This window comes from Macrobrachium nipponense, chromosome 9 (genome assembly GCF_015104395.2).
Source record: "Macrobrachium nipponense isolate FS-2020 chromosome 9, ASM1510439v2, whole genome shotgun sequence".
NCBI lineage: Eukaryota > Metazoa > Arthropoda > Malacostraca > Decapoda > Palaemonidae > Macrobrachium > Macrobrachium nipponense.
Window position 1 is genome coordinate 83,829,111 of NC_061110.1, and position 15,000 is coordinate 83,844,110.

The 15,000-nt window shown below is 32.7% G+C and overlaps 2 protein-coding genes across 2 annotated transcripts in view; one reads left to right on the forward strand and one right to left on the reverse strand.

Moving 5' to 3' along the window:
- The window catches only part of LOC135218270 (uncharacterized histidine-rich protein DDB_G0274557-like), a 60,881-nt gene that overhangs the window by 20,606 nt on the left and 25,275 nt on the right, over positions 1-15,000 (forward strand). The gene's annotated exons all lie outside the window — the stretch shown is intronic.
- LOC135218586 (uncharacterized) overlaps positions 14,570-15,000 on the reverse strand; it is a 9,936-nt gene continuing 9,505 nt past the window's right edge. The window contains exon 5 of the mRNA XM_064254998.1: positions 14,570-15,000. This exon is cut by the window's right edge and continues 15 nt beyond it. Within this exon, the coding sequence (XP_064111068.1) occupies positions 14,683-15,000 (318 nt within the window). The 3' untranslated portion in view covers positions 14,570-14,682.

The following is a 15,000-nucleotide window of genomic DNA, read 5'->3' on the forward strand; positions in this document are numbered from 1 at the left end:
TTTCAAATTGAAGAGGGTAGTATAAAGATTTCCATATACTAATATGTAATAGTGAGCAAGAGACACTTCAAAGAGTAAAATAAACTATTAGCTATTTCTTTTACTATTTTATTGATAAAGTGGGGATATATTATCATCAATTCAAACATTTGGTTTTAATAAGTGATTGTTTGAAAGTAAGTTAAACCACTTTATTATGAATATAATCTTAAAAGCTTTGATATATAAGGGAAACCAGAAAGTACAATTTGAAATTTGTTGGAAATTTGTATTTTTTAAGGGATTAAATGAAATTATACTTTTCACCTCATAGTCAATCAGTAAAAAAAATCAAATAGATATATAGCAAAGAAATAATTTCCCGTCATAAATCGTCAGCACTTTGACGGGAAGCAAACAATATTTAGAAGACTGGAAATGTGTCATTTGTCATTAAAGACCCAACCAAACATCGTGGTAAATAATGTTGTGCTTGCTCAGATCTATTATATTAGCCTCTTGCTTTTATAGTCGCTTCTTTCGGAGAAGAACTTCGTTAAGTCTTGCGGCATTACGAAAGGAAACCAGAATTTTCGTCCCGATGTTTTCTCATCATATCATCATATCGATAATCTTTGAGATGACTTGAGTGATATTATAAAATATGAGTTTCTGATGTTTAATCAATGAAATAAAGAAAAATTAAAATTGTAAAGTATTAGAAGAAAAGCACTATTTTGTTTATCTTTGAGGCATATATAAATATATACATAATATATATGCAATATATATTATGCATGGAAGGTCAGACCAGGAATATGATGTGATGACTATTTTCAACAGTTTATTCCACCGTTACATAAATCATATGTACATCTTCTGGGATTTCTACCAAAAAAAAAAAAAATAGAAAACACATTGTAAACTTTGACATAAAAATTAAAAATAAAGGCAAGTTTAAAGGTCTGAACAAAAAGTAAGATACTAAAATCCAAGATACTCAGAAAACAACAAGCTAAATTGCACATACTATTTTTCTGTGTATTGTACATTTTAGTATTTTCCTCTCCTTTTGCCTGTTAACTGACTTTTATTTTATTTTATGTCACACTATACGATTTATGATATTTATTTCTTGGTAAAAATCTCATATATAGATATGATTTAGGAAACGTCGGAATAAACTGTTGAAAATAATCATCTCATCGTAGTTATAATTATAATATATTATTAATATATATATATATATATATATATGAATATATATATATATATATATATATATATATATATATATATCTGTGTGTGTAAACAAGCGCGTGTAATTACTTATTCACTTATGCCCAGAATCATATACAGACGAATAAACACATACAGCCTTTAGGGTACTTAATTTAAGCCGTGATCATTCGAACCATTTATTCATAGCGAATATTTCACTTTTAAAAACCTACTGAATAAAAAACCAGATTTTCCTAGGTTTTTTATTCAGTTAAAAATATTGCCCCTAATTAACACATCTGACCTCAGATGTTTTTCACCCTTGGCGAAGAAGGTCTCCGCATTTTAAATACGCCATGACAGATAGATTTATTCAATTTCATATCAATCATTGCAATATTATCATAAATGCAAGGCAACAAACCTCACCAGGTGAGCCACCGTCAAACGCAAACATTACAGTAAAATAGGAAAGCAAGATCATTAATGATAAAATTCAATATAAAAAGCATTGAAAATAAAACCAACTTATAATGCACAGTATTTTAATTCAATCATTCACTTTACATGAAAACACTTCTGAATCAGCAACAACAGAAATCCACATTTATGCTCCACTGAGCCAGCACAGTCAATTCTCCTTAACCTGAGTAATAGGAAGGGTAGCTGTATATGGGGCCAGGATAGCCATAGTAGCCATAATTATTGGAAGGTTCTGCGTAAGGGTAAGGATAAGGGTAAGGCTCAGCATAAGCGTAAGGATCGGCAGACCTCTTTCCGTGATGGTGAGGATGAGAATGGTAGACAGGGTAGTTAATCCATTGGAGGCGGGGAAGCCTCAGCCTCTGGTTCTGGCTCGGCAGATCTCTTATGGGGGGTAGTGATTGTAACCATAGGGTCTTGGGTAGTAAGGGTAGTAGTTCCGATACCCATGGTCTGGCTCTGCATCTCGCTTTTCAATTGCAGCAGCGCAAGCAGAAGCCGCCACCAGCACAATTACCTGGAAATGTAGGGGGTAGTATAAAAATTGCATATACTAATTTGTAATAGTGAGCAAGGGATACTTCAAAAGGTGAAATAAACTAATAACTATTTCTTTAACTATTATATGGCTAAAGTGGGGACATAATATTATTATCATCAACGTCGAACACTTAGCTCTTATAAGATAATGTTTGAAAGTAAGTTAAATGACTTTATTATGCACATAATCTTAAAAGCTTTGGTATATAAAGGAAACCAGAAAGTACTCATTTGAAGTTCTTTTGAAATTTTCTTATTTACGAGATAAATGTCATTTGAACTTTTCACCTCATAGCCAATAAGTAGAAAATTAGTAGCAATATAACAAGCCAATAATTTCCCGTGATAAATCGTCAGCACTTTGACGGGTAGCAAGCAGTATTAGACAACTGCAAATATGCCGTGGTCATAAAAGACCCAAACAAACTTCCTGGTAAATAATGTTGTGCTTGCTCTGATCTATGGTATTAGACACGAGAAAATTTACAAGTAACTATATCTCTCTTTGATATACTGACCCAGGAACTTCATTGTTGCTCGTGGTTGTTCACCGTGGCCACTTGTGAGTGAGTGTCTGCCGGTGGAAGGCGGAACCTTGCTTTTATAGTCGCTTCTTTCCGAAAAAGACCTTCGTTAAGTCTTGTGACATTGCGAAAGGAAACCAGAATTTTAGTCCCGATGTTGTCTTCATATTGTCATATCGATAATGATTTAGATGACTTAAGCAATACTTTATGAATATGAGTTGTTGATGTTTAATGAATAAAATAAGATAAAATTATAAAGTGTTAGAAGACAAACACTATTTTGTTTATATTAGAGGCAAATTACTTATATATTAGATAAATATATATATATATATATATATATATATATATATATATATATATGTGTGTGTGTGTGTGTGTGTGTGTGTGTGTGTATATATCTATGTATATATATATATATATATATATATATATATATATATATATATATAATAAACATACGTGGGTGCATACATATATTTACTTATAATTATACTTATACCCAAAGTCATACACACAGATAGACACACAGTCTTTATGGGTATATAATTATGCCGTGGTCAGTCAAAACCATTTATTCATAGCGAAGATGTTTTACTTTTAAAAACCGACATCTCCAAATCTTTTGTTAATGATCAATTTACAATATTTATTTAATTACGGAGAGTACATAACATGTTTTAAGTGGATCTATCTAACTATCTCACTATATATTTACTTGTTCTTCAGAGTTTGTAAATAATTTTAATCAACTACATTTGCAAAACAATCTTCATTTTCGCTTACTCGGGGAGTAAGCCTACAAAATATTTTTGCTGTTGTTGTTATTGTTGTTGTTCTTGCTGGATGTTAGGAAATATACAAGGAATTTTAGATAGTATATTCATAATTTATTCTTTACAGAGAGGATGTAGAAAAGGAATAATGTGCATGTTAATCAGTTCAAAAAAATTATTTCTAATAAAATATAACGTATTTATTTTAATTTTCGTTAGTAAAACAAGGCTCCATTTGTCTGTACATTTTAGCACGTTTAAATTTACCTAAGTTTGAAATATAATGTTTATAACTTATGCGTGAGGAAAATATCTTGCACGTGTCCTGAATAAGCTGGAGGTTGGATAACACCTTCTTTAGCATAATTTCATTATCGGTGACTGTTCTGGCTGTTTTCCATAGCAAACTAAAGCAAACAAAGTAGTGCTAACTTTGATTAGATAGCGGAACATCAAAATAACCAGTGACCTTTTAGTTCCTCCAAAAAAAAAAAAAAATTTAGGGTTTATTTTTGTCATGTTCTCAGGGTTCATGACTCCATATGTCACTTCAAACTGATAAACATCAAAGAGCTCTCTTTTAGTTTCACAATCTACGAACTACCATTATTTTGGGGGGGAACGATTTATCTTCAACACTGTCTTAGTCACACAATATATATTTCAAAAAGATGAAATAAACGTAAAACGTAGTAAGAAAAAAAAAACATTCTAACCATATATGATAATTCAGTGATATTAAAATGCTGTATACTTGAAAATAAACACCATTTTTTTTTTTTTTTATTTTTTTTTTTTTTTTAGAAATTCTCCTTGGATGTAGCCACTAAACAGCATGCCTTCTTAAGAAAATACTGGATTCGCCTTGTTCATAACTCTAGCTAAAATTGCTTATCTGTTTATTTAATTTATCTCTCAGCAATAAAAACGACCACTGGAGAGACCTCCTCTTAAAGCCACAAAACCGCTTCAAGGGGCTTCACGATACCTCTTCACTGACGTTTCCTAAAATTTACATCAGATTGGACTGCCTTCCATCATGAAATAGAGTTTTTTAGTATATTATTTTTCAAAAAACCTTTTTCCAAAAGGACTTGTATATAGAGTTGTCTATAACCGTCTTACCAGTGTTAAATTTTAATGTTCCCAAACTTTCCATGTTTACTACGATACCTTTTTTTGACTCACATAGATTACGACTCAGGATGGTGAAAATCATTTAGACCGAATTTGGCTTCCTTAACCTCAATCTTATTCTTATGAATCCGGAAAAGACCAGTGGCTTTTTTTCATTTTAATGATTAAAGGCAGGACTTCATGAGGTCAACCGTTGAATACAAATATGAGTACCCAAGATGTCTTGGAAGTTATGTTGGTTCCTCGCAAAGGTTTCTGCAGGTCTGCTATCAAACCACTTGGGATTAAGCTATATAACAGGATCTAGGATTTCGAGCCCGGAATTTTCGAATATCATAATACACTCATCAAAATGCAAATTCCCATCGAAAAGAGCCAATTTTCCATTATAGGCACGACGAGCAAACTGCATATTGGACTACTTTTGGGTCGTTGTATATAAAGCACCTTCTTTCCCGCTTTGAATGTAAATACCCCTCTCTCTCTCTCTCGGATCCTCTGATCGTCAGGCATCATCCGTCTCTCGCCCCCACTAGAGGCTCTCGTCTCTCTCTCTCTCATGCTCCATCTCTATCTCCTCATCTGGCATGAGTTTCTTGGGCGTGTGTGACCGTTTCGCTGTCATCCCTTCATTTCTCTGCTCTCGAATTGGTTGTTAAATTTTTTATCTTTCCCCTTTCTACTTGAGATTTTGTGCGTATTTAGGATTTTTATGTGTAAATTAATCTTAATGAATGATGTATTTAATACTTTGATTGTAGCATTAACTAAGGATGTGCTGACATCAGCATGAAACGTATCTTTTATAGTAGACTATGGCCCTTGTCTTATTGGTTTTGTGTTAGGGGTTCGCCATGGCTGTTATATATATATATATTATATATATATATATATATATATATATATATATATATATATATATATATATATAGATTATATATATGTGTGTGTGTGTGTGTGTGTGTGTGTGTGTGTGTGTGTGTGTGGTTGCAAATTTACAAACTTTTTTCGCATAACACCAACGATAGTTTATTTTCCTTTTATTTCTAGGCAGGTTGACATAATCTGCTACTGACTCTTCTTTGATGTTAATGTTACTGAAATCTTGACCTGAGTTATCGAGGTCTCTTATTTAGTTAAAATGTTGTCCCTCACCAACACATAAAAAATAAGGTCATTCTCCTGTTTTGTATGAGATCTTCCAATGCTTTGTGAATGCACATGATAAATAGATTAATGTAATGTTATGTCAATCATTGTAATATTATCTTAAATGAAAGGCAACAAACCTCACCGGGTGAGTCACCGTCACTGCAAACATTACAGTAAAATAGGAAAGCAAGACAATCAGTTATAAAACTCAATAAAAAAAGCATTGAAATAAAAACCAAATAGATTTTGCGTTATTTTAATTCAATCGTTTGTCTTTACATGAGACACTTCGGAATCAGCAACAACAGAAAATCCATATTTATGCTCCACTGAGACCAGCAGTCAAGTTCTCCTTAACCGTAGTATGGGCCAGGATAGCCATAGTAGCCATAGTTATTGGAAGGTTCTGCGTAAGGGTAAGGATAAGGGTAAGGCTCAGCATAAGCGTAAGGATCAGCAGACCTCTTTCCGTGATGGTGAGGATAAGAATGTAGACCAGGGTAGTATCCATTGGGAGGGGGAAGCCTCAGCCTCTGCTTCTGGCTCGGCAGATCTCTTGTGAGGGTAGTGATTGTAACCCATAGGGTCTTGGGTAGTAAGGGTAGTAGTTACGATACCCATGGTCTGGCTCTGCATCTCGCTTTCAATTGCAGCAGCGCAAGCAGAAGCCGCAAGCAGCACAATTACCTGGAAATTATGTAAAGCACTTAGAAAGGCTTCTTTCAAATTGAAGAGGTAGTATAAAGATTTCTATATACTAATATGTAATAGTGAGCAAGAGACACTTCAAAAGGTAAAATTAAACTAATAACTATTTCTTTTACTATTTCATGGCCAGAGTGGTGATATATTATCATCAACTTCAAACATTTGGCTTTAATAAGAAAATATTTGAAAGTAAACTATATGACTTTAGTATGGACATAATCTTATAAGCTTTCATACTATAAAGGAGCCAGAAAGTACTCATTTCCTAGTAACTCAATAATAAAATCAAGCAGTATTTAGAATATTGCAAATGTTTTTACTGGTAAATAATGTTGTGCTTGCTCTGATCTATTGTATTAGAAACGAGAAAATTTACAAGTAACTATGTATATACTAGCTTTTCATATATGCCATATACATGTATGTATATATTTTATTATTTTATACTTATACCGAAAGTCATATACACACGAATAGACACACACTGTCCTTATGGATGCATATATTGGTACATATAAAAATTAATATCAGAGGTCAGTCGAACCATTTATTCATAGCTAAGATTTCACTTGTAACAACTTACAGCATCTCCAGATCTTTGGTTGATAATCAGTTTATAATAATTATTTAATTACGGAGAGTACAAAACCTGTTTTAAGTCGATCTATCTAACTACCTCTCTATACATATTTACATACATGTTCTTCAGTGTTTTGAAATAATTTAATCGTCTAATTTTGCAAAACGATCTTCATTTTCGCTACTCTGGGAGTAAGCCTACATACCACTTTGTTGTGGTTCTTTTTTCTTGCTGGGGGTAGGAAAGGTCTATAGAGAAAGCCTGATAAGGTCTGAAAAAGAAATTTTGCATTGAGTTAAAGATACAGGAGTTCATGGTTTATGTATTAGAGTGAAAATGCAAAAAATAATAATGTGCATGTTAAAAATTACGAAGAATTATTTCTAAACACACACATAAGGTATTTATTTTAATCTTCGTTGGCAAAACAAGGGTCCATTTATCCAGACTTCAGCTCGTTTTAATTCATCTAAGTAAGGAATATAATTATACATACCCAAAGTCATACACACAGATAGACACACAGTCTTTATGTGTATATAATTTAAGCCGTGGTCAGTCAAACCATTTATTCATAGCGAAGATTTCACTTTTAAAAACCGACATCTCCAAATCTTTTGTTGATGATCAATTTACAATATTTATTTAATTACGGAGAGTACATCACATGTTTTAAGTGGATCTATCTCTCTATATATTTACTTGTTCTTCAGAGTTTGTAAATAATTTAATCAACTACATTTGCAAAACAATCTTCATTTTCGCTTATTCGGGGATTAAGCCTACAAAATATTTTGTTGTTGTTGTTGTTATTGTTGTTGTTCTTGCTGGGTGTTAGGAAAGATACAGGAATTTTAAGATAGTATATTAATGATTATTCTTTAAAGAGAGAATGTAGAAATTGAATAATGTGTATGTTAATCAGTTCAAAAAATTATTCTAATAAAATATAACGTATTTATTTTAATTTTCGTTGGTAAAACAAGGCTCCATTTGTCTGTACATTTTAGCACGTTTTAATTTACCTAAGTTTGAAATATAATGTTTATAACTTATGTGTGAGGAAAATATCTTGCACGTGTCCTGAATAAGCTGGAGGTTGGATAACAACTTGTTTAGCATAATTTCATTATCGATCATTGTTCTGGCTGTTTTCCATAGCAAGCAAAAGCAAACAAAGTAGTGCTAACTTTGATTAGATAGCGGAACATCAAAATAAGCAACAACCTTTGAGTTTCTCAAAAAAAAAAAATTCTATGGTTTTTTTTTTGTCATGTTCTCAGGGCTCATGACTCCTTATGTCACTTCAAACTGATAAACATCAAAGAGCTCTCTTGTTTTTAGGTTCCAACAATCTATGAGCTAACCATATTTTTGAACGATTTAACTTCAAACGCTGTGTCTTAGTCACACAATATATATTCAAAAAGATGAATAAAGCGTTAAAAACGTAGTAAGAAAAAAAACATTCTAACCATATTAATGATTAATTCAGTGATATTAAAAGAGCTTGTTTACTTAAAAACAAAGACCTTTTTTTCTTTTTTTTTTAGAAATTCTCCATGGCTGTAGCCACTAAACAGCATGCCTTCTTAAAGAAAATACTGGATTCGCCTTGTTCATAACTCTACTAAAAATTGTGCTTACTCTGATTTATTTAATTATCTCTCAGCAATAAAAACGACCACTGGAGAGGCCTCCTCTTAAAGCCACAAAACCGCTTCAAGGAGCTTCACGATACCTCTTCACTGACGTTTCCTAAAATTTACATCAGATTGGACTGCCTTCCACCATGAAATAGAGTTTTTAGTATTATTTTTCAAAAAACCTTTTTCCAAAAGGACTTTATATAGAGTTGTCTAGAACCGTCTTACCAGTGTTAAATTTTAATGTTCCCAAACTTTCCACGATACCTCCTTTTCACTCGCATAGATTACGACTCAGGATGGTGAAAATCATTTAGAGCGAATTTGGCTTTCCTTAACCTCCAATCTTATTCTTATGAATCCGGAAAAGACCAGTGGCCTTTTTTCATTTTAATGAAAAACGGCAGGACTTCATGAGGTCAAACGTTGAATACAAATATGAGTACCCAGATCTCTTGGAAGTTACGTTGGTTCCTCGCGAAGGTTACTGCAGGTCCGCTATCAAACCACTTGGGATTAAGCTATATAACAGGATCTAGGATTTCGAGCCCGGAATTTTCGAATATCAGAATACACTCATCAAAATGCAAAATTCCCATCGAAAAGAGCCAATTTTCCATTATATGCACGACGAGTAAAAGTAAAAACTGCATATTGGACTACTTTTGAGTCGTTGTATATAAAGCACCTCTTTCCCGCTTTGAATGTAAATACCTCTCTCTCTCTCTCTCTCTCTCTCTCTCTCTCTCTCTCTCTCTTTGGCATGAGTTTCTTTGGCGTGTGTGGCCGTTTCGCTATCATTCTTTCATTTCTCTGCTGTCGAATTGGTTGTTAAATTTTTTTATCTTTCCCCTTTTTACTTGAGATTTTGTGCGTAGTTATTATTTTTATGTGTAACTAAATCTTAATGAATGATGTATTTAATACTTTGATTGTAGTATAAACTGAGGATGTGCTGACATCAGCATGAAACGTATCTTATATAGTAGACTATGGCCCTTGTCTTGTTGATTTGTGTTAGGGTTCACTATGCTGTTTTAATATATTTTATATATATATATATATATATATATATATATATATATATATATAATATATATATATATATAGATATATTCATGCCTTTGCGTGCACTTCATTATGTAGCTACTACGTATGTTACAAATTTACAAACTTTTTTCGCATAAACACCAACGAAAGTTTATTTTTCTTTTATTTCTAGGCAGGTTGACATAATCTGCTACTGACTCTTCTTAGATGTTAATGTTACTGAGATCTTGACCTGAGTTATCGAGGTCTCTTATTTAGTTAAATGTTGTCCCTCACCAACACTTAAAAAATAAGGTCATTCTCCTGTTTTGTATGAGATCTTCCATGCTTTGTGAATGCACATGATAAATAGATTAATGTAATGTCATGTCTATCATTGTAATGTTATCATAAATGCAAGGCAAAAAAACTTCAGCGGGTGAGCAACCGTTATTGCAAACATTACAGTAAAATAGGAAAGAAAGACAATTAATGATAAAACCTCGATATAAAAATCATTGAAATAAAAAACCAATTATAATGTACGGTATTTTAATTCAATCATTGTCTTTACATGAAACACTTCTGAATCAGCAGCAACAGAAAATCCACATTTATGCTCCACTGAGACCAGTCAAGTTCTCCTTAACCTGATTAATAGGAAGGGTAAGCTATAGTATGAGCCAGGATAGCCATAGTTATTGGAAGGTTCTGCGTAAGGGTAAGGATAAGGGTAAGGCTCAGCATAAGCGTAAGGATCGGCAGACCTCTTTCCATGATGGTGAGGATAAGAATGGTAGACAGGGTAGTATCCATTGGAGGGGGAAGCCTCAGCCTCTGGTTCTGGCTCGGCTGATCTCTTGTGAGGGTAGTGATTGTAACCATAGGGTCTTGGGTAGTAAGGGTAGTTGTTGTGATACCCATGGTCTGGCTCTGCATCTCGCTTTCAATTGCAGCAGCGCAAGCAGAAGCCGCCAGCAGCACAATTACTTGGAAATTCTGTAAAGCACTTTGAAAATCCTCTTTAAAAATGAGGAGAGTAGTATAAAGATTTCCATACACTAATATGTAATAGTGAGCAAGAGATTCTTTAAAGAGTATAACAAACTAGTAGCTATTTCTTTTAGTATTTTATGGCTAAAGTGGGGATATATTATCATCAACTTCAAACATTTGGCTTTAATAGAAAATGTTTAAAGAAGAAACTATATGACTTTATTATGGACATAATCTTAAAACCTTTCATATATAAAGGAGCCAGAAAGTACTCATTTCCAAGTAACTCAATAATAAAAATCAAGCGGTATTTAGAATATTGCAAATGTTTTTACTATGATTAAAGACCCAAACAAACTTCCTGGTAAATAATGTTGTGCTTGCTCTGATCTATTGTATTAGAAACGAGAAAATTTACAAGTAACTATGTATATATAGCATTATATATATGCATATATACATGTATGTGAATATATTTATTTATTTATACTTATACCGAAAGTCATATACACACGAATAGACACACACTGTCCTTATGGATACATATATCGGTACATATAAAGTAATATCAGTGGTCAGTCGAACCATTTATTCATAGCTAAGATTTCACTTGTAAAAACTTACAGCATCTCCAGATCTTTGGTTGATGATCAGTTTATAATAATTATTTAATTACGGAGAGTACAAAACCTGTTTTAAGTGGATCTATCTAACTATCTCTCTATACATATTTACATGTTCTTCAGTGTTTGGAAATAATTTAATCGTCTAATTTTGCAAAACGATCTTCATTTTCGCTTACTCTGGGAGTAAGCCTACATACCACTTTGTTGTTGTTCTTTTTTCTTGCTGGGGGTAGGAAAGGTCTATAGAAGAGCCTGATAAGGTCTGAAAAAGAAATTTTGCATTGAGTTAAAGATACAGGAATTCATGGTTTATTTATTAGAGTGAAAATGTAAAAAATAAATAAAGTGCATGTTAAAAATGACAGAAGAATTATTTCTAAACACATATAACGTATTTATTTTAATCTTCATTGGCAAAACAAGGGTCCATTTATCCATAGACTTCAGCACGTTTTAATTCATCTAAGTAAGGAATATAATTATACTTATACCCAAAGTCATATACACACAGATAGACACACAGTCTTTATGTGTATATAATTTAAGCCGTGGTCAGTCAAAACATTTATTCATAGCAAAGATTTTACTTTTAAAAACCGACTACATCTCCAAATCTTTTGTTGATGATCAATTTACAATATTTATTTAATTACGGAGAGTACATAACATGTTTTAAGTGGATCTATCTAACTATCTCTCTATATATTTACTTGTTCTTCAGAGTTTCTAAATAATTTAATCAACTACATTTGCAAAACAATCTTCATTTTCGCTTACTCGGGGAGTAAGCCTACAAAATATTTTGTTGTTGTTGTTGTTATTGTTGTTGTTCTTGCTGGATGTTAGGAAAGATACAGGAATTTTAAGATAGTATATTAATGATTTATTCTTTAGAGAGAGAATGTAGAAAAGGAATAATGTGTATGTTAATCAGTTCAAAAAAATTATTTCTAATAAAATGTAACGTATTTATTTAATTTCGTTAGTAAAACAAGCTCCATTTGTCTGTACATTTTAGCACGTTTTAATTTACCTAAGTTTGAAAAATAATGTTTATAACTTATGCGTGAGGAAAATATCTTGCACGTGTCCTGAATAAGCTGGAGGTTGGATAACACCTTCTTTAGCATAATTTCATTATCGATGACTTTTCTGGCTGTTTTCCATAGCAAACAAAGTAGTGCTAACTTTGATTAGATAGCGGAACATCAAAATAAGCAACAACCTTTGAGTTTCTCAAAAAAAAAAAAAAAATTCTATGGTTTTTTTTTGTCATGTTCTCAGGGCTCATGACTCCTTATGTCACTTCAAACCGATAAACATCAAAGAGATCTCTTTTAGTTTCACAATCTATGAGCTACCATTATTTTGAACGATTTATCTTCAACGCTGTGTCTTAGTCACACAATATATATTCAAAAAGATGAAATAAAAGTAAACGTAGTAAGAAAAAAAACATTCTAACCATATATGATAAGTTCAGTGATATTAAAAGAGCTTGTTTACTTTAAAAAATTATAAACACTTTTTTTTTTTTTTTTTTTGAAATTCTCCATGGCTGTAGCCACTAAACAGCATGCCTTCTTAGAAAATACTGGATTCGCCTTGTTCACTTATAACTCTAGCTAAAATTGCTTATCTGTTTATTTAATTATCTCAGCAATAAAAACGACCACTGGAGAGGCCTCCTCTTAAAGCCACAAAACCGCTTCAAGGGGCTTCACGATACCTCTTCACTGACGTTTCCTAAAATTTACATCAGATTGGACTGCCTTCCATCATGAAATAGAGTTTTTAGTATATTTTTTTTCAAAAAACCTTTTTCCAAAAGGACTTGTATATAGAGTTGTCTATAACCGTCTTACCAGTGTTAAATTTTAATGTTCCCAAACTTTCCATGTTTACTACGATACCTTTTTTTGACTCACATAGATTACGACTCAGGATGGTGAAAATCATTTAGACCGAATTTGGCTTCCTTCAACCTCAATCTTATTCTTATGAATCCGGAAAAGACCAGTGGCCTTTTTTCATTTTAATGATAAACGGCAGGACTTCATGAGGTCAAACGTTGAATACAAATATGAGTACCCAAGATGTCTTGGAAGTTACGTTGGTTCCTCGCGAAGGTTACTGCAGGTCCGCTATCAGAACCACTTGGGATTAAGCTATATAACAGGATCTAGGATTTCGAGCCCGGAATGTTCAAATATCAGAATAAACTCATCAAAATACAAAATTCCCATCGAAAAGAGCCAGTTTTCCATTATAGGCACGACGAGTAAAATGGCATATTGGACTACTTTTGAGTCGTTGTATATAAAGCACCTCTTTCCCGCTTTGAATGTAAATACTCTCTCTCTCTCTCTCTCTCTCTCTCTCTCTCTCTCTCTCTGCTGTTAAATTGGTTGTTAAATTTTTCTATCTTTCCCCTTTTTACTTGAGATTTTGTGAGTAGTTATAATTTTTATGTGTAACTAGATCTTAATGAATGATGTATTTAATACTTTGATTGTAGTATAAACTGAGGATGTGCTGACATCAGCATGAAACGTATCTTATTTTATAGTAAACTGTGGCCCTTGTCTTGTTGGTTTTTGGTAGGGTTCATTATGCTGTTATTATATATATATATATATATATATATATATATATATATATATATATATATGTGTGTGTGTATATATATATATAATATATATATATCATATATATATATAAATATATATATATATATATATGTATATGCCTTTTTGTGCATTTCATTTTGTAGCTACTGCGTATGTTACAAATTTACAAACTTTAATCGCATAATACCAACGAAAGTTTATTTTCCTTTTATTTCCTGGCAGGTTGACATAATCTGCTACTGACCCTTCTTAGATGTTAATGTTACCGAGATCTTGACCTGAGTTGTCGAGGTCTCTTATTTAGTTAAAATGTTATCCCTCACCAACACATAAAGAATAAGGTCATTCTCGTGTTTGGTATGAGATCTACCAATGGATTGTGAATGCACATGATAAATAGATTAATGTAATGTCATGTCAATCATTACAATGTTAATCATTGTAATGTCATTCATTGTAATGTTAACATTACTGTAAAATAGGAAAGCAAGACAATCAGTTATAAAACTCATATAAAATGCATTGAAATAAAAACCAAATAGATTTTGCTGTATTTTAATTTAATCGTTTGTCTTTACATGAAACACTTCGGAATCAGCAACAACAGAAAATCCACATTTATGCTCCACTGAGACCATCAGTCAAGTTCTCCTTAACCGTAGTATGGGCCAGGATAGCCATAGTAGCCATAGTTATTGGAAAGTTCTGCGTAAGGGTAAGGATAAGGGTAAGGCTCAGCATAAGCGTAAGGATCGGCCGACCTCTTTCCGTGATGGTGAGGATAAGAATGGTAGACAGGGTAGTATCCATTGGAGGGGGAAGCCTCAGCCTCTGCTTCTGGCTCGGCAGATCTCTTGTGATGGTAGTGATTGTAACCATAGGGTCTTGGGTAGTAAGGGTAGTAGTTACGATACCCATGGTCTGGCTCTGCATCTCGCTTTTCAATTGCAGCAGCGCAAGCAGAAGCCGC